Source organism: Schistocerca nitens, chromosome 5 (genome assembly GCF_023898315.1).
Source record: "Schistocerca nitens isolate TAMUIC-IGC-003100 chromosome 5, iqSchNite1.1, whole genome shotgun sequence".
Taxonomy (NCBI): domain Eukaryota; kingdom Metazoa; phylum Arthropoda; class Insecta; order Orthoptera; family Acrididae; genus Schistocerca; species Schistocerca nitens.
The window spans coordinates 612,863,729-612,884,849 of record NC_064618.1 but is presented as its reverse complement, the minus strand read 5'-3'; the positions used below and the strand labels follow the sequence as shown (position 1 = coordinate 612,884,849).

At 43.2% G+C, this 21,121-nt stretch overlaps 1 protein-coding gene across 1 annotated transcript in view; it reads right to left on the bottom strand.

Moving 5' to 3' along the window:
* The window catches only part of LOC126259735 (calpain-C), a 491,160-nt gene that overhangs the window by 176,342 nt on the left and 293,697 nt on the right, over positions 1 to 21,121 (bottom strand). Inside the window, exon 4 of the mRNA XM_049956718.1 lies at positions 10,479 to 10,728. Coding sequence (XP_049812675.1) covers positions 10,479 to 10,728 — 250 coding nt within the window. The remainder of the gene's footprint in view (positions 1 to 10,478; positions 10,729 to 21,121) is intronic.

Sequence of the window (21,121 nt, the reverse complement as noted above, 5' to 3'; positions counted from 1 at the left end):
CGACCCTCGTCGTCAATCCGCAGGGCGGGTTGGATCCGAGGCCGGCACACATACCCGTCCCGTAAGATGCGCTGCAACATGGATGGCTAGCCAGGCGGGTTTCTATCGCCGTAATTTAGTACAAAGATTTGCTCAGGCACCAAAAATATTTCTGAAGAGTGATAGCAAATCTATGATACCAAAGTGATTTAGGCCCCATTTGGTGTCTCTCTTTTCACGTACATCTACATCTACATCTATACTCCGCGAGCCACCTTACGGTGTGTGGCGGAGGGTACTTATTGTACCACTATCTGATCCCCCCTTCCCTGTTCCATTCACGAATTGTGCGTGGGAAGAACGACTGCTTGTAAGTCTCCGTATTTGCTCTAATTTCTCGGATCTTTTCGTTGTGATCATTACGCGAGATATATGTGGGCGGTAGTAATATGTTGCCCATCTCTTCCCGGAATGTGCTCTCTCGTAATTTCGATAATAAACCTCTCCGTATTGCGTAACGCCTTTCTTGAAGTGTCCGCCACTGGAGCTTGTTCAGCATCTCCGTAACGCTCTCGCGCTGACTAAATGTCCCCATGACGAATCGCGCTGCTTTTCGCTGGATCATGTCTATCTCTTCTATTAATCCAACCTGGTAAGGGTCCCATACTGATGAGCAATACTCAAGAATCGGACGAACAAGTGTTTTGTAAGCTACTTCTTTCGTCGATGAGTCACATTTTCTTAGAATTCTTCCTATGAATCTCAACCTGGCGCCTGCTTTTCCCACTATTTGTTTTATGTGATCATTCCACTTCAGATCGCTCCGGATACTAACTCCTAAGTATTTTACGGTCGTTACCGCTTCCAATGATTTACCACCTATGGCATAATCGTACTGGAATGGATTTCTGCCCCTATGTATGCGCATTATATTACATTTATCTACGTTTAGGGAAAGCTGCCAGCTGTCGCACCATGCATTAATCCTCTGCAGGTCCTCCTGGAGTACGTACGAGTCTTCTGATGTTGCTACTTTCTTGTAGACAACCGTGTCATCTGCAAATAGCCTCACGGAGCTACCGATGTTGTCAACTAAGTCATTTATGTAAATTGTAAACAATAAAGGTCCTATCACGCTTCCCTGCGGTACTCCCGAAATTACCTCTACATCTGCAGATTTTGAACCGTTAAGAATGACATGTTGTGTTCTTTCTTCTAGGAAATCCTGAATCCAATCACAAACCTGGTCCGATATTCCGTAAGCTCGTATTTTTTTCACTAAACGTAAGTGCGGAACCGTATCAAATGCCTTCCTGAAGTCCAGGAATACGGCATCAATCTGCTCGCCAGTGTCTACGGCACTGTGAATTTCTTGGGCAAATAGGGCGAGCTGAGTTTCACATGATCTCTGTTTGCGGAATCCATGTTGGTTATGATGAAGGAGATTTGTATTATCTAAGAACGTCATAATACGAGAACACAAAACATGTTCCATTATTCTACAACAGATTGACGTAAGCGAAATAGGCCTATAATTATTCGCATCTGATTTATGACCCCTCTTGAAAATGGGAACGACCTGCGCTTTCTTCCAGTCGCTAGGTACTTTACGTTCTTCCAGTGATCTACGATAAATTGCTGATAGAAAGGGGGCAAGTTCTTTAGCATAATCACTGTAGAATCTTAAGGGTATCTCGTCTGGTCCGGATGCTTTTCCGCTACTAAGTGATAGCAGTTGTTTTTCAATTCCGATATCGTTTATTTCAATATTTTCCATTTTGGCGTCCGTGCGACGGCTGAAGTCAGGGACCGTGTTACGATTTTCCGCAGTGAAACAGTTTCGGAACACTGAATTCAGTATTTCTGCCTTTCTTCGGTCGTCCTCTGTTTCGGTGCCATCGTGGTCAACGAGTGACTGAATAGGGGATTTAGATCCGCATAAGGTAATGAAACATGGGAGTTAATGTTCAAGAGAGTATTAAATATCAACAAAAATACCTCTATTCGTACACACTTGTTTTAATTTAGCCAGTCTGTTTATTCTTACGTCTTATTCCCTTTGGTGGTCGACGGCTTCTGAAGCCGAAGGATGTCTGTAATTCCTGTTTAAACAGCTGCAATGAGAACGTGCCATCCGCCTGGTGATGGTGTTAAAGCACCATCATGGGAAATTTGCGTTCTGGTCCTTTTCTTCCTTTTGTATTTCTTAGCAGGATAAGAGTTTTGGGGTTATGTTTTTACTGCACGTGATGTGGTCAAAGTAGGCTATGTCATTTTCCTGTTTTCATGTTTTGTACAATCTTCAACGTACTGCTTGCGTACAGCAGCAATGTCCTCAGTCACCTGGTACATCAACGAAATTCTCAACACGATACTATAGCAGTAGAAATGTAGGTGTTATCAGTATTTTGTCATTGTGCCAGAGTGTCTGAGCCTCATCGCCACAATACAAAACTGTAAATTTAATATTGTTTAACGTTTCGTTTCGCATTCTTGCCACGAAATCAAGAAAGAACCCTCGCGGCCACTGCTGGCAACCGAGTCACTACACACGTGATTCTCTATGTGACTTATGTATTTGTGCCACCATTAGCGAACAGAAATGTCATTGGCTGATCGGGATCAACCTGGTAAAACTGTTTTCACGAAGGTCGTCAGCCCCATTTTGAACCACGAGACACGCTTAAAAGTAACAGATGCATCACAAGCTCTGAGAAATGGTCGCGAATTGAACGGTGACACGAATAATAAATTTTCTTTACTTCACGTCTGTCGTCACAATTTTTTTTTTTTTTTTTTTTTTTGTCATCAGAGTACCGGTTTCGGTCTATAATGACCATCTTCAGAACTGTTCTACAAAGCATGTTCTACGCACGACCCGAATGTACGCTACAGACAAAAGTCAGAGTCACGGTACTGAGTGGAACTTCACGTTGTAGACTTCCCCTTGTCACTGCCTGTCACTCTACTACCTGGAAGATGAAACTCATCATGCCCCTACCTAAACCGGGCAAGGATCCAACTCAGCCAACTAACCACAGATCCATCAGCCTTCCACTGACGATGTCTAAATTATTTGAAAGGATTATCCTTCGCCATATGCAACCATGCATCTCTGAACAGGGCATAATTCGCCCCGACCATCGTTATCGGCAGAGATTCAGTTCACCCAGGTGTCTGAATTCATTGTATACATCAACCGTGCCTGCTACACTGGAGCAGCTCCCTTGATGTGCAGAAAACTTTTGATAAGGTGCTCCACATCAAGCTTAAAGAACTTCACACCTTTCTGGACTACTGCCTCAAATTACTGGACAATTTTCTTCGGGTTCAAAAGCTTGTAGTGAACATCGATGGCCAAATGTTCAGCGTTAAACAACTCATGTTTGGAATTCCCCGAGTGTTGGTTCTCTCCCTAGTCTTACTTGTCATATGTGTTAACGAGATGCCGGTCTTTCACTCGGACGACCTTGCCACAGTCAGAAACCTCATTATCGCCGTAACTCGCAAAATTATTGACAAAGACAAGGATCATTGACTGTCTCCATGTCGTTGTGGTTAAAGTAAACAATGCATGGCAAAATGGCGCTATCCAGAACCGACGTCACGGGCCATATAAGACAGGGGTGAACGACGTCTGTATAGTTTTGTACGGACGAATAAGACGTGCAACTGTTGAGCAGCTGACTGTCCAGATAAAGCAAGCGGTTACCAAATGTGATTCCTCAACGATTGTTCAGCGAATATTTTCTGCGTATTGTCCTTTACAGCAGGTGCATGCTTTAACAGCCATGCTGCCGCGCGGGATTAGCCGAGCGGTCTCAGGCGCTGCAGTCATGGACCGTGCGGCTGGTCCCGGCGGAGGTTCGAGTCCTCCCTCGGGCATGGGTGCGTGTGTTTGTCCTTAGGATAATTTAGGTTAAGTACTGTTTAAGCTTAGGGACTGATGATCTTAGCATTTAAGTCCCATAAGATTTCACACACATTTGAACATTCTGAACACCCATGCTGACTGCTGTTTATCGGCGATGGAGGCTAGAATTTTCATGTCGTTATCGAAACTGGACGCCATTGAGTGGTGACAAGTGGCCTTTACAGATAAATCACGTTTTATGCTTCATCGGACTGATGGCTGTTGGCGTGAACACCGTGAAACATCTAAAGCAAACGCCCTGCAACAATCGTTGGAAAGATTATGGTCTAGGAAATGTTTTAGTGGTATTTCCTGGCTAGTCTCGTCTTTCTGGAAGGCAAAATGGATCAATTCGAGTATGCATCTATCCTTGGAGATCATGCAGTTTGTTTTTCTTTGGCACGATGGCATCTATCAGCAGGACAATGCAACGAGTCAGATAGCTTGCAGTGTACGTGCGTCGTTCGAAGAGCACCGGGATGAGTTTACTGTACTCCACTGGCCACAAACCCAGTCGAGAATCTGTTCGCACCATGGATCCTCACCCGAGAAAGCTAGCGCAGCTGGTCACGGCATGGCTCCACATTTCTGTCGGTACCTTCCACAGCTTCATCGACCCTCTTCTTGCAAGTCTCGCAGTGGTCGACGTTCCAAAAGTAAATTGACAGGTTGTCATATTAATGTGAGTGGACAGTGCGTTTTTTGAAAAGACTTCCTAACACCTAAATTTACATTAGAAGATGACATATTTGCCTTTTCAGAATCAGTTTTTGACTCAGCAGCGGAGTGGGCGAAGTTTTGAAACTCTGTGGTACATTAAAATTGTACGAGGTGCATTCAAGTTCTAAGGCCTCCAATTTTTTTTCTCCGGACTGGAAAGAGATAGAAACATGCACATTGTTTTAAAATGAGGCCGCGTTCATTGTCAATATATCCCAGAGATGGCAGCACCGTACGGCAGATGGAATTTTACCGCCAGCGGCGAGAATGAGAACTGTTCTAAATACTTAAAATGGTGACGTTTTCCTTACTTGAACAGCGTGCAATCATTCGTTTTCTGAATTTGCGTGGTGTGAAACCAATTGAAATTCATCGACAGTTGAAGGAGACATGTGGTGATGGAGTTATGGATGTGTCGAAAGTGCGTTCGTGGGTGCGACAGTTTAATGAAGGCACAACATTGTGTGACAAAAAACCGAAACAACCTCGGGCTCGCACAAGTCGGTCTGACGACATGATCGAGAAAGTGGAGAGAATTGTTTTGGGGGATCGCCGAATGACTGTTGAACAGATCGCCTCCAGAGTTGGCATTTCTGTGGGTTCTGTGCACAAAATCCTGCATGACGACCTGAAAATGCGAAAGGTGTCATCCAGGTGGGTGCCATGAATGCTGACGGACGACCACATGGCTGCCCGTGTGGCATGTTGCCAAGCAATGTTGACGCGCAACGACAGCATGAATGGGACTTTCTTTTCGTCAGTTGTGACAATGGATGAGACGTGGATGCCATTTTTCAATCCATAAACAAAGCGCCAGTCAGCTCAATGGAAGCACACAGATTCACCGCCACCAAAAAAATTTCGGGTAACCGCCAGTGCTGAAAAAATGATGGTGTCCATGTTCTGGCACAGGGAGGGCGTAATCCTTACCCATTGCGTTCCAAAGGGCACTACGGTAACAGCTGCATCCTACGAAAATGTTTTGAAGAACAAATTCCTTCCTGCACTGCAACAAAAACGTCCGGGAACGGCTGCGCGTGTGCTGTTTCACCAAGCAACGCAACGCACCCGCACATCGAGCTAACGTTACGCAACAGTTTCTTCGTGATAACAACTTTGAAGTGATTCCTCATGCTCCCTACTCACCTGACCTGGCTCCTAGTGACTTTTGGCTTTTTCCAACAATGAAAGACACTCTCCGTGGCCGCACATTCACCAGCCGTGCTGCTATTGCCTCAGCGATTTTCCAGGGGTCAAAACAGACTCCTAAAGAAGCCTTCGCCGCTGCCATGGAATCATGGCGTCAGCGTTGTGAAAAATGTGTACGTCTGCAGGGCGATTATGTCGAGAAGTAACACCAATTTCATCGATTTCGGGTGAGTAGTTAATTAGAAAAAAAATCGAAGGCCTTAGAATTTGAATGCACCTCGTATGACGCACCAGACTCGAATCCGGAACAGAGAGAGATACTGGAGCAAATATCTACAACTGCATGGATACTCTTCAAATCACATTTAAGTGCCTGGCAGAGGGTTCATCGAACCACCTTCACAATTCTGTCTTATTCCAATCTCGTATAGCGCGCAGAAAGAATGAACTCCTATATCTTTCCGTACGAGCTCTGATTTCCCTTATTTTATTGTGGTGATCGTTCCTCCCTATGTAGGTCTGTGTCAACAAAATATTTTCGCATTCGGAGGAGGAAGTTGGTGATTGAAATGATGACTTTATTAGTCGATAAACGAAAGTGTCATCTGCAAACAACCTAAGACGGCTGCTCAGATTCTCTCCCAAGTCGTTTCTACAGATAAGGGACAGCAAAGGGCCTGTAACACTACCTTGGGGAACGCCAGAAATCACTTCTGTTTTACTCGATGACTTTTCGTCTATTACTACCAACTGTGGCCTCTCTGACAGGAAATCACGAATCCAGTCACATAACTGAGATAATATTCCCAAAGTACGCAATTTCACGACAAGCCGCTTGTTTGGTACAGTGTCGAAAGCCTTCCGGAAATCCCGAAATACGGAATCAATTTGAAATCCCTTGTTAATAGCACTCAACACTTCGTGCAAGTAAAGAGCTAGTTGTGTTTCACAAGAACGATGTTTTCTAAATCCGTGTTGACTGTGTCAATAGACAGTTTTCTTATGGGTAATTCATAATGTTCGAACACAATATACGTTCCAAAATCCTACTGCATATCAACGTTAACGATATGGGCCCGTAATTTAGTGGATTACGCCTACTACCTTTCTTGAATATTGGTGTGACCTGTGCAACTTTCCAGTCTTTCGTCGAGCGAACGGTTGTATATGATTGTTAAGCATGGAGCTAATGCATCAGCATACTCCGAAAGGAACCTAATTGGTATACAGTCTGGACCGGAAGACTTGCTTTTATTACGTGATTTAAGTTGCTTCACTACTCCGAGGATATTTAATATTTCTACGTTGCTCATGTTGGCAGCTGTTCTCGATTCGAATTCTGGAATATTTACTTCGCCTTCTTCGAGGACCGGTTGTCAGTCTTGTCTGGCTAGCTCGGTCAGTAAGAGCTTTGCCCTTGAAAGGCGTTATAGGTTCAAGTTCCAACCTGGTACACAATTCTATCCTGCTCCGAAGTTTCGCTGCGCGACCCATTTTCACCGTCACGAGGCGTTTGCGATCTTTGGCTCTGAGCCCTGGCGCCCCCTCTGTGGCAAAACCGACGAGGCAGGCCGGAGAGGCCGGCAGTGCGTCTGGTGTGGGCCTCCGATCTGGAAGGATGGCTGGAGGAGTAGCAGTCTGACTGCTGAAACAGGCTGGTGGGTAACCGCTCCGAGTGCACTTTTACCGTATAAGGAGAGGGGCGGCGTAGTAATGATAGTGTTTGCGATGTTTCCTGCAGCACGCCGTTTGCTTTCGTCTACCATGGAATTGTGCGTGACGTGCTGCGCTGAGGGTGTAGAAAACCCAGCCTCTCAATGAAAACATTCGTGCATTTATTTGAAAATAGTTGAATTTCCAGAAGGGAATATGTTGTAGACAGCTACACTCCATTCAACCACAAGTGGAATGCCAGCAGTACGTTCTGGTTGTTCTATACTTATGGCTTCTTAATTGTAAATTGTGTTTCTGGCGTGTCCAGTCTTCACAGCTCTCGGACTTGGATGTGGCTTAGAATGGAGCTCTCAAACGGTGCCACTCCGGGTTGGTTATAAGTTATGCTTTGGGCTTAGTTGCGCAATGGAATTGTTTGTCACTGTGGGTGTCGTGTTTGAAAGGTACGTTTCTCATTTCTGAGGAGTTGTTTCTCGGCAAGAGTGAACCCTGGTGGTTTTTTGTGTTATACTTACTCAGAAGTTTGGATTACAAGTGTGGGCAAAAAGAGTTAGTATAACTCTTATAAGCCTTTATTTTAAGCAAGTTTTTTGTAAACTTGCTCTTGTTATTTAAATATATTTTATACGAGGGTCACTCCAAAAGAAATGCACACTATTTTTTTAAATCCATCTTTTATTCAATGTTTGAAAATTTTACAGTGTGTAGATACATCATTTAGGAACAATATTTTCATTTCTCCATGTAATTTCCATCCCTCTCAACTGCCTTACCAGCGCCTGTATACCCGCACGGTAAAATTCTGGACCAACCTGTTGGAGTCACTGTTTGGCAGCGTGCACAAGGGAGTCATCATGTTCAAACCTTGTTCCACGAAGAGAGTCTTTCAGTTTCCCAAAGAGATGATGGAGCCAGGTCAGGACTGTAAGGCGGTTGTTTCAGTGTTGTCCATACGAGTTTTGTGATCGCTTCCATGGTTTTTTGACTGACATGTGGCCGTGCATTGTCGTGCAACAGCAAAACTTCGTGCTTTTGCCGATGTGATCGAACACGACTCAGTCGAGCTTGAAGTTTCTTCAGTGTCATTACATATGCATCAGAATTTATGTGATTCCACTTGGCATGATGTCCAGAAGCAAGAGTCCTTTGGAATCGAAAAAAAACCGTAACCGTAACTTTTCCAGCAGAAGGTGTGGTTTTGACTTGTTTTGTTCTTGGGTGAATTTGCATGATGCCACTCCATTGATTGCCTCTTCGTCTCTGGTGAAAAATGATGGAGCCATGTTTCATCGCATGTCACAATTCTTCCAAGAAATTCATCTCCACCATTCTCGTACTGTTCCAAAAGTTCGCTGCATACCGTTTTTCTTGTTTCTTTGTGAGCCACTGTCAACATCGTGGGAACCCACCTGGCAAAAATCTTTTTTAACGCCAACACTTTCAGTATTCTGCAAACACTTCCTTCCCCTATCCCAACGTAGCGTGACAATTCGTTCACTGTGATGCGTGTGTCAGCAGTCACCAATTCGTTAACTCTCTGCAGATTGTCTGGAGTGTGTGCAGTATGAGGCCTGCCGCTGCGAGGACAATCCTCAATACTGCCGTGTCCGCTTTCATCACGTAATCTGCTTGCCCACCGACTAACTACACTGCGATCGACAGCAGCATCTCAAAAAATAGTTCAAACGGCTCTGAGCGCTATGGGACTAAACATCTGAGGTCATCAGTCCCCTAGAACTTAGAACTACTTAAACCTAACTAACCTAAGGAAATCACAAACTTCCATTCCCGAGGCAGGGTTCGAACCTGCGACCAGTAGCATCTCCATACACCTTTTTCAACCTCTTGTGGATGTTTCCCACTGTCACGTTTTCACAGCACAGGAATTCTATGACAGCACGTAGCTTCTGACGAACGTCAAGTGTAGCAGCCATCTTGAAGACATGCTGTGACGGCGCCACTGACGGGAACAGGTTGAACTAAATTTGAAAACAAGCGGGAAGGATGTATCTACACACGGTAAAACTTTCACCCATGCAGAATGAAAACTGTACTTTTACAAAAATAGAGTGCATTTCTTTTGGAGTGACCCTCGTATGTCCGCCTCATTAACTGAGTGGTCAGCGCGTCTGTCTGCTATGCAGCGGATCCGGAGTCGGTTCCCGGCGCGGTCGGAGATTTTCTCCGCACAAGGACTGGGGTGTTGTGCTGTCAGCATCATTTTATCATCATCAATATGCAAGTCTCCCAATGTGGCGTCAACTAAAAAGACTTGCAACTCCCCTACTGAACTTCCCCAGGTCAGGACTCCCAGTTATCAGTACGATACGATCATTTCTTTTTTTTTACGTAATTTGTGGCTGTCTGGCGGTTTTAAAAGTTACGTAGTGCTGTGGAAATGTGTTACGGAAGATTTATGTATCTTAAATATGCGAGTAAAAGAGATTTCGTTGATCCATACCCGAGAGCATCGTAGTTACGGGGATTATAACCTTGTGTCTTGGCCAAATTCTAATGTCATCTGTTTTACAAATGAGCACAGAGTCCATGTGTATATAGTTTAAGCGAGTGGTCAAATTTAGGACCGCATGAAACTAGCAACCTGTGTGATGGGGTGGAGTGTTCATACCAAGGAGTGAAGGCAGTTACTCACTGTATTTAGTGTAAATCGTCTAGTTAGTCTACATATTTTATATGAGTATTTGTTGTGACATGAAGTTATTCAATTTTTATTCTGAGAACTTGTAATATTTAGCTAATAAATGTCAAGTATTCATTCTGCACTTTATTTACTCGGTTATTACTCTCACTACCAACCAGTATAATGCTTTTTTAGAAAACATTTCTAGCTATTGCCCGTCTGCATTTTATACCTTCTTTACTTCGGCGACCGTCAATCATTTTTCTTCTAGGCCCACTACTTTCAGTGTCTCATTTCCTATATAATTTCCACGACATTATCCCGTTTAACTCGATCGTACTCCTCGATCCGTCTTAAAAGTAAAACATAGGCACACAGCTGAGAAATGCAGGCGGTACTGACTTGGCGTAGGCCTTCTCGAGCAGGCCGGGCCAGAACTGGTCGGAGTGCTGCGCCTGCAGGAAGGCGAGGCGGCCGTGCACGGTGGGCAGCCGGTCGTCGACGAGCACCTCCAGCCACTCGCCGCACCACCACAGCCGGAAGCGGAACACGCCCGCGTACTGCTCGAACGTCTGGTCGGCCGGCACCACGCGGTAGAACAGGCCCTTGCTCAGGTACAGCACGCCCAGGCACGACACCAGCCACCGGTCCCCTGCAACACAGCGCGGCCCAGTCCAGCAGCGTGTCGTCACCATTTACTAATGGGCGATAATACCGAAAGAAACGATCAGTACAAAGGTTTTTTGTAGAAACCGCCAGACTGAAGGATGACAGTTCCCCTAAATGGCGGCTGTTAATGACTACATACTGCCCAAGGCATTCATGGAAGTTGCCCATGGTTTTCCTGACCAAGTGTACAGTGGTGGTTTCTCCATTTTTTGTATTGTTGCAGACCGATATGCATACATCTTAGCAGTCAGGACACTCTGGGGAGAACAAAACCCACATGGCAGGAAATCATCTTACCAAGCAACCAAATTACTGTCGTCTCAGAACATTTTGGTTGAAAATTCCTAAGAAATATAGATATTGTTGGACAGGAATAATCACAGGCGATAATGGACAACATGAAACGCAGTAAATATGAAATAGAGGTGGAGTGGCATATTTAAAACAGAAAATTATACAGATTTCACCACATGGGAAAGCAGGATGAGACAAAAACAACATTCGTGTTTGACACAGGTCAGAATCCCAACATAAGGCTCGATATCGGATAAGAAATACGCCCTCCTCGGACACTAGAGCACACTTTACAGCTGTTATTCTTGCTGGCTACCAAAGTGGAGTCCTTGACGGATGTTCAAAAATGGTTCAAATGGCTCTGAGCACTATGGGACTCAACTGCTGAGGTCATTAGTCCCCTAGAACTTAGAACTAGTTAAACCTAACTAACCTAAGGACATCACAAACATCCATGCCCGAGGCAGGATTCGAACCTGCGACCGTAGCGGTCTTGCGGTTCCAGACTGCAGCGCCTTTAACCGCACGGCCACTTCGACCGGCTGAGGGATGTTGTCTCACTCCTCTCTCAAGGCGATTTGTAGTTCTTGCACAGTTTGGGGAGCGGGTGTTTATTGAGGAGCACATCTGCCAAGAGCATCCCTGGCATACTCTATGGGATTTAGGTCTGGAGAGTATGCAGGCCATTCAATACGTTCAATATCTTCAATTTCCTGTGTCGGTGGGCACTGTCGTCCATAGCAAGAAGATCGGGATCTGCCACACCCCCAAACAGATGGACACGATCCAGAATAATCTCCTTGCAGTACTGCTGAGATGTAACTATACCTCGCGCAAACATACGAGGTGCGACAATAAAGTAATGAGACTGATTTTCTTTGCAAGATGTGGCAACCCTGCAGGATTGCGTAGGCACAATATCTTTGACGTTGGTCTATAAGCTGCTTCTAGTCCAAGCGGCACATCGATGCAACTGCTCAGTCGTGAGTTGTGCTGTAATAAGTTAACACGTGTTTGTGTCTCTCGTCACGGAAATGGAACCGCATAATATTGCGCAACGGTATGCCATTTCTTTTTGCGTTAAATTGGGTGAAAACGCGACGAGAACTTACGGTAAGCTTAAGAAGGCTTTTGGAGAGGAGGTTATGTCAAGAGCTAAATTTTGGACGGATGTCAACTTGGCCAGGGTGCGTGAACTCGTACGATCTGATCGAAGATTATCCGTGAAAACGATTGCAGAAGAACTGAACATCAATCGAGAAACGGTTCGTTTAATAATAATTGAAGATCTTGGTATGAGAAAGATTTGCGCAAAAATGGTCCCCAAAAATCTCACACCACAACAGCGGATCTGTTATAGCAAACGGAAATCATTCCTGAATTGTTGAGCCGTTTTATCACTGGTGATGAAAGTTGGGTTTTTTAGTACGATCCAGAAACAAAACGCCAAAGTTCGCAATGGTGCTCAAAGGGATCACCCAGACCAAAAAAAGCTCGCATGCCAAAGTCAAAAGTGAAATGAATGCTTGTGTGCTTCTTTGATTCCAAGGGGATTCTTCATAAAGAGTGGGTGCCTCCTGGACAAACAGTTAACCAATATTACTACAAAGAAATTTTAGAAGGACTTCGTAAAAGAGTTCTTCGTGTCCGTGCCAACATTGCTGATAATTGGATTCTGCATCTGTCACTACAGAAATTTTGAACCTCAAAACAAATTTCAGTACTACCACAGCCACCTTATTCACCAGATATAGCTCCGTGCGCCTGTTTTCTATTTCCAAGATTCCAAACGGCGGTCAAGAGACAGCATTTTCAAACAACACAAGGTGTCCAAAAAGCTGTGACGAGGGTCTTTGAGGATAGTGCAGAAGGTGAGTTCCAGAAATGTTATCATCACTGGTAGAAGCGTTGGAAAAAGTGTGTGCAATCAGAAGGGAACTACTTTGAAGGAAACAGCACTAAACCTGACCAAAACGTTAAGCAACATTTTTTTTTCACATCAGTCTCATTACTTTATTGTTGCTCCTCGTATGCAGTGGTGTCTGGCCATTGTGCATGATGCGTGCCTACACCATAATGCCTAGGCCATTCCGATGACCATCTTGAAAATTCTGTGGTGCGTAACGTGGCCAGAATCACTTGCCACAGTGAAGCGGTATTCGTCGGAGAACGTCACTCGCTCCTACAGCAACGAACACTTTCTAGACTATGGCGTGGTTGAAGTGGGATTCATTTAACAGGCTTCCGAGCATAAACAACGAGCCTCATTTGATCGGCGCGGAATGGTTCTACCAGAGACATTTGTATCGGTAACGTTGCAAGGTGTGCAGCGATCTGCCTAGGAGTGAGATGTCTGTTCCTTTTCCCCGCTAGAGCTACTTATCGATCGCCTTGTGTGTTTTGGTCCGTCTATGACCACTGGCGTGCTTTAGTGTAGGAGTTCCACCTTCAAAGGCCTGTTTTAATCGCGAGATGACTTCTTTGAACACACCCATTACTGTTGCGACGGTAGTGACACTTTGACCGGCTTCGAGCCGTCCAACAGCTCGTCCACGATCGTAAGCACTCAAATTGTCTCTTGCAGACACGTTGTCGTACCACATGGAAAGTCGCACCAATCGGTTCTAGAACAACCATCGTCAAACAAGGTACTCCATGAACTGCCGAATGCATATAAAGCGTTCGTGCAAAGGATTCGCTGCAGTTAACGCGTCCAGTCCTTTACATTTCCTTTCGCTATCATTGATTGGGTGTTCCGTAGCAGTTGTCGACTTTTCGGTAACAATCGGCACTTGTTACTTGGTAAGTGTCAGTTGTTCCTTAGCAACTGCCAAGCAACGTATTTCCTCTCGTACTTGAGCACGAACGATGAGAACTGTAGGCCTTTACCTTCTTCATAAAACGACAAATACTTTTCACTTCCATCCAATATGGACTACAGAAGCGAGGCACCATGTTAGTCAGAGTCGCAATTAATGGCTCATCTTTATTAATAAACATTCCTTAATGATCTTATGGTCGACGGGACGTTAAATCCGGGTATTTCTTCTTCCTTCATAAAGCACGGATCCGACACGCCTTAATAGAACACACACAGTGGAAGCGAATGAAGTGCACCGTCCATCCAGAAAGCTCTGACACGGATTTTATTGCTGGCTTATAAGCGACGTCAGTGGAGTAACTACGGTGGCAACTTGAACCAACACCATGAACAACAGATGTGATTTCGATCAGTAGTTTTGAGCAGGCATTGCTAAGCAGTAGACGTGTACCGTAGTGTGTCGATGGTGTTGCGTCACAAATCGTAATGGAATAACGAATTACAACATTTCTAAATTAACTGTTAAAGGCATTCTCGAGAATGTTTTGAAGAAGAGAAAAGTGTGTGTACAGTTTGTTCCACAAACATTGGCTTCCACACAAAAGATAGAGACGCACGGGCGCCTGGCACGACTTGATAGAAATGAAAAAATGCGGACAAATCTGGAAAAAATCGTCAAGGGTAGCGAGACTTTGTGTTATTAATACGAAGCTAACATAAAACAATGAAGTGCAGAATGGACCTCTGACAGTTCGCCAAGACTGAAAGAGGTGCGAATATGACGTGCGAGAGGAGGGACGTCCCAAGGAATAACTGTTCTGACAGTTTCACATGGTTGTATGAAAGTTTCTTGCGTCGTTCTAAAGTGGTATGGGTGTGGGCGACTACGTAGAACACCTGAAGCATTACAACCACCATCTTAACTTCCCTTTACTTTTTATTAAGTTGGTGTCGAAACTTTTTGCAGTGACATGATATGTCAAAGGACACTCGTGTACATCACTCAAGTCATTAAGAGATTCGGACGATTCCAAAGTTGACCTCCAAAACTACTACAATACATTATTCGGTTAAGTTGGAAGCATGTGAACGTCGCAAATATTTTATTACGACAAGCTAGACGGCTCTACTGAAAAGGCACACGCTTTATACAAAAAATTTATAAGCAGTGTATACTGCCAGCACTAAATTATGGATGTGAAACTTAGACGTTAGGTGCGCAAACAGCTAAAAACTGAGGCTTACCCAACGTGCAATGGAAAAATGCTTGTCGGGCACAATTAGAACGGACATGAAAACAAAAAATGGGTAATAGACTAGAGAGGAGTTTCGAACGTGTTGTCACTGTTGTGGAACTGACAGAGATGGGCGGAGCATATAGCAAGACAAAATGAGACGACAGAGAATCTGCGATCGACACCTCATGATATAAAAATACCCAGAGAATGAACTAATGGAAAATGTACTGACGACAAGGAAACAAGCAACACTAACTTGGATGCGAAACTCTGTAAGCCATCATGTACATAAAGTTCAGAACGTGGCTTTATCGAATAATGGATGATAAGAGGATGATGATGATGGTAGTGATGATGATGAGATGAAAATTGACAATAATGTTGGTAAGAGACTGCTTATGATAAAACGCTAATGATGTTAATGGCGACTATGACGATGATTACTGAAAGCGCATAACAAAATAGAGAGTCCCTTAAGACTCTCTATTTTGTAGCAGCGTTTTTTTAGCAGACGGATATTTCTAGCTTGAAAATTGACATCGTCGACATTTCTCTCATACGGCGTTCAGCAAAGGAAACCCGAGGCCCATCAAGTCCCTGAGCCCGTCCAGAGTCTTGTGGTTTTGTGGCGAGAAAAACCAGTTGACTAACCGTGGCAACATTCTAGTGGGCAAGCAGATGTTTGATACACAAACCGAGACGCCGAATTTACTGAGACAGAGTGTGAATATTAATTTGTTTTGGGGAGAGTGATCGAAAAGTCAAGTAGAAACTGTGGAACGGTGTCTTTGTGTCTTGGAAGTCGAATAAGTGGATCGTTTTAGGGCTAGAACATGGTAGCCGACCACGCGAGATATATCTCTCGTGCACCGAGTCGCCGGCTTCTTCCCCAGCATGCGCCTGATCTTCACAGCTTCCCATATTCCCTGTAAAGTCACACTGCCTACTTGCGCCATGATATTCCACCAAACGTGCCGGACGTTCTTCAGTGGAATTTACTAAGTTGACGTGACTGCTGAGGACTAAATTCTACAAATGCGCTATATTTGCAACTGATCCCATCTTCTCTCAGGCTCTGAGTAACTCTGTGGTTTGTTAGCGCTACTTCTATCCACATACGATTTTTGATTTCATTTATTACCACTTCATTTAGTACGTACCATTATATATAGGAGTAGTCTTAGATTTTAATTATCACCTCAAAAAATAACGTCATGTGATTTGTTTGTAGGTATAGTCTGCAGTCCTAGTACACATTAACATCCCCCCGACACAGTGCCGTAATAGTTGTAAGTAGGCTGTTTAGGTTTTTATGTTGGTAACGCCACGTAGCGCTCTGTATGAAAAACACTGACTGTGCTGTGTGCAGTCTATGGTTGATTTGTATTGTTGGAATATTTGCTATTGTAATGTTGGGCAGTTGGATGTAAACAGCGCGTAGCGTTGTGCAGTTGGAGGTGAGCCGCCAGCAGAGGTGGATATGGGAAGAGAGATGGCAGAATTTTGAGAGCGGACGATCTGGAGACTAAATACATTGTTTGTTCTCCATCAAAATCTTTCATTTGCTAACTATGCCTATCAGTAGTTAGTGCCTTCAGTAGTTAGAATCTTTTACTTAGCTGGCAGTATTGGCGCTCGATGTTTTGTCAGCGCATCATATGGCCGGATAGGTTGTTTGTGGCCAGACAAGATAATCTGTAAATGAGGTACATGTCATCTCATCGTAACTGAAATATGTCTCACTTATCTAGTATCCTAGCTGTTCCCATCCATGAAACAGAAACATTCACAGACTCCGTGTCTGGTGCTGCTGCCCGCCTCTGGAACAAGCTACGCTCCACTCTGCACACGATTCCGCGCCTCGTTGTTTTAAGAAGAGGCTGAAGCGCTTCTTCCTGTCAATGCCGTGACGATTCCCCAAAAACTGACGTTACCCTGCGAATAGTAAAGCAAAGTCTTTCGGCTTTTCGTTTCTTAGTCAATTACACCAGTTTCTTTTTGACTATCTTCATTACTCGTGTTTCATCACGTTGCTCTTATGGCCCATCTTCCATCCCCTCTCTCATGCCTACTGCTGCTATAACTCATAATTTACATCTTCCCGCCTGTAATTTATCTTTATTGTTATGTGTCTCACGAACGAACATAAACTGTGATTTTCTGCACCGTTTATGTCCTAGCAATTTCCGAAAGTTGGATTCTATATTAGCTGCAGCTTATAATATGGGTTTCATAATGAATGTAATGCAAAACAAAACACAGAATGGCTGGCTAGATGTAAGAAAGGGCTTTATGAGCAAAACCTTGTCAGGTTAAATACATTACTAAAAATAAATATATAAATAAATAATTAAAAACCAGCATCATTTATTGATTTCAAAAAGCATTTGATTCGGTAGACAGAGAAACAATAGATAAAATCATTAAAGAATTTGACGGTAAAGCAAAATAAGCAAACATAATTCATGAAACTCTAGCAAAGACGACAACTGAAGTTAAATTTACGGGAGAACTATACAAGTTATTTGGAAAAAAACTAGTGTCAGACAAGGGGATTGTTTATCACCTTTACTGTTTAACTGCTTTCTAGAAAAGGTGGCAAGGCCCTGGAATTTGGAGCTAAAAATCACAAAATTGAACCAATAATTCTTGGAAGGAAAGCAATTGAAATTACGGTCAACTGCCTGGGTTTTGACAGACGATTTTGGAGTACTTTCAGACAGATGCAACTATTCAAAAAATCTTCTGGAAGAAATAAAAAATATAACTAGTATCAAAATTTCAGCCGAAAAAGAAATTTCACAACAAACATAAAAAGTGCACCAGAATTCATAGAATTCATAGAATAGAGTGAGTAAATAAATTTAAATATCTTGGAGAAACTATACAACAAAAAGGACTAGAAAAATTTACAGTAGACGTAAGACTTAACAAAATGGAGACAGCATATGGCTTGACGTAGAACATTTGCAACTTGAATGCATATCTTAGAAAAACAAAATGAAAACATTATACCACAGTGGTACGACAAGAATGTTTATATGGATGTGAATGCCTAACAATGAACTATAAGTTGGACAGAATAGAGGGACTTGAAAGACTGACAGTTAGAAATAGAATGGGTGCAATATAAACTACAGATGGCTGGAAAATGGGAAGTAACGAGGAGATCTACAAAAATATAGAGAATATATCAGAAGTAATGGCTATAAGAAGATTACTCTTCTTTGGACAACTCTATCGAATGCATGAGAGCGGGCTCGTGAAGCAAATATTCCTGTATTTTTGGAAGAAGAAATCGACAATAGTATATATTACAGAAATAGGGAAAGAACTAGAAAGAAATCTTTTTAAGAATAAAATACTAAATTTAGATGGCCTTCAATGCAGAAGAAATAAGAAATCGGAAACAACGTGGACAGAACGAAGGGAAAAAACAACGTGGGGAGACGATGAAGGAGTAGTGGTTCAAAATGGTTCAAATGGCTCTGAGCACTATGGGACTTAACATCTATGGTCATCAGTCCCCTAGAACTTAGAACTACTTAAACCTAACTAACCTAAGGACGTCACACAACACCCAGTCATCACGAGGCAGAGAAAATCCAGGAGTAGTGGAAAAATAGGAAACAACAATAAAGAAAGAAGAGGAATTGAAGTTGTTACGTGATCCTTGTTAGCCAGTACCAAAATAAAAAAAAGAGTGTTTAATCTCTGTGTCACTTCGCTTGCTCTCTTGAAAGGTAAAAATATGTGGACCTTGGAAAGTTCCAACAAAATTCTGTTATTTAATGTAAGTCCAATTGTGGCCCACGCTGATGTAACATATGAGACGCATTCGTCTTTGAGGTATTCCTGTCCATAAGGACAGTGGTGTATTGTTGTTAATGGAAAATTGTTTTTAACTACCGACAAGACCGCATTCGTAGCCAAAATCTCTCAGGAAACTATTAAAGACCCACAAAGACATGTAGCCTAGAGCAGGGGTGTACAGACTTGCTAGTACCGTGAGCCGCAAAGCCCACACTGCAACTATGTAAGGGCCACGATAACCAAAACCTACATAATTAGTACACCTCATTCGTTTTACAAACATTTAGTTTATTTAACAAATGTAATTAAAACAATGTATTCTCAAAAGAATTAAGTTCTTCAAGGGCCCGCTCTCTCTTTCCAAGGAGGAAATGAATGATGATCAGAAAAAAAACTGCTAGGACGAACGGTGAGGGGCGGAACGCCGTCATATGGATGGCGGCCCGCGTGCGGCGGTCTGTGCATCGTTGGCCTAGAGCAATTCACGGCTACGCGGATTTTTATTCTGTTCCAACTTCGACATAAATATAACAACGTTTTATTAATGAAGGGATAAAATTTCTTTACATAAGTAGTTTTAGTTTATGAAGCACGTTTTTATTGAGTGGAAGGTCATGGAATGAAATTGTTTAAATCAATGAAATTCATAGAGCTCGTCTGACGGCGTGCCTTCGAAGGGTCCAAATTCGTTTCCATACCCTTGAAAGTACGTCTCTAAGAAAAAGAGTCGTTTCATGGTTTGTCTGATTCTCAGTTATACACTCATCACTATTATACGAAACAAGAACGTTGTTGCAAGAAAAATCTTCCATTATGGGAAAAACACATAATAGTACCCGTTCCTCATTCCCTGATTCTCAAGACTTATGATAATCGCTTAAGTAGCCTTTGCATTCCGCGTTCGACATAACATAGGACGCTAAATACGCATTTAACCCTAGTGCTGCAGTAAAGCATAATGAATGTCATCCATATATTCATTAGCCTATAACCTCTTGACGAGATATCAGTAAACGAATTACAATGAATCTGCTGAGCTGTAAAAAACGTGTAATAATTCTACATTAAGAAATTTTGACTGTTAAATAAAAAATGAAGTCACATTTCCTTAAAAAAGTTTGGTTTACAGCTACTCAAAACGAAGGCGTACTTTGGATGGTAAGGAAAGTGGAGAAACATTCTTTCCGTAAGTTTGACTGAAGCCACTAACGTTATCTCTCTAATTTCTCCTTTACGTTGCAAGCTGCATTAGCCGGTTGACCATACACCTGTTTTAATAATCTTCTTTCTGTGAGTTCATGTCATCCATTCTTCTTTTCTGGATCTTCTGCTTATTTTAGTTCCATCAAGTCTTCTCGAAAACGATACGAGAGGCAACTGTTTTTCCACAATCCTAGTTACAAGTTCTGTTTGATGTAGCCTTCTTATCTTTAATCAGTTCGACAATATTCTCGCGTTTTTACAGCGACCGTAATATACCACCTTTCTTGAGCTCCCGGTTCATGGACAGCACACTCACATGGGGAACAAAATGGTTTCAAGTACTACCACGTTCCTTATTCCACAACGCTCTAACGTTGCCTCACGGTCATGGACTCGCATTATCAGTAGGAATTGATGACTGGGTGTTGTGTGATGTCCTTAGGTTAGTTAGGTTTAAGTAGTTCTAAGTTCTAGGGGATTGATGACCATAGATGTTAAGTCCCATAGTGCTCAGAGCCATTTGAACCAGTTATCAATAGGATTACTGCAGATCATGACTAAGTAAAGGAGGTTGCTGTGAATAATAATTCAATTCCCGAGAAGTGGGAAGTCACTACCGATTAGAGCGATTACGAGAAGAAATTACCAACTCTTGGATGAATGACCTCGGAAGCTGCTGTTTTTCTTGATAAGTAGGACGCAGAGTGTTCTGGTACGGAGTGCCACCGACAAATGTAGAACTAACTTAAGGCGTGCGCCACAGAAGTGTGTTAGAACCCTTGTTGACCTTGTAGACAATAGTAGTTGCAATCTCAGACTGAATGCTTCAAGATTTCCAGGCAATTTGCTGATGCACTTGCGTTGTCGGGTATACTGCAGGTTATTGTCGTGGTCTTTGGCGGTTATTTTGGTGACGTGACTCGTCTCATACGATGCTATGTGAGAGTGACTTCGCTTTACACTTTTCATTTCTTCCTCTTATGAAGGAAGGCGGCTGTTCGAGAACG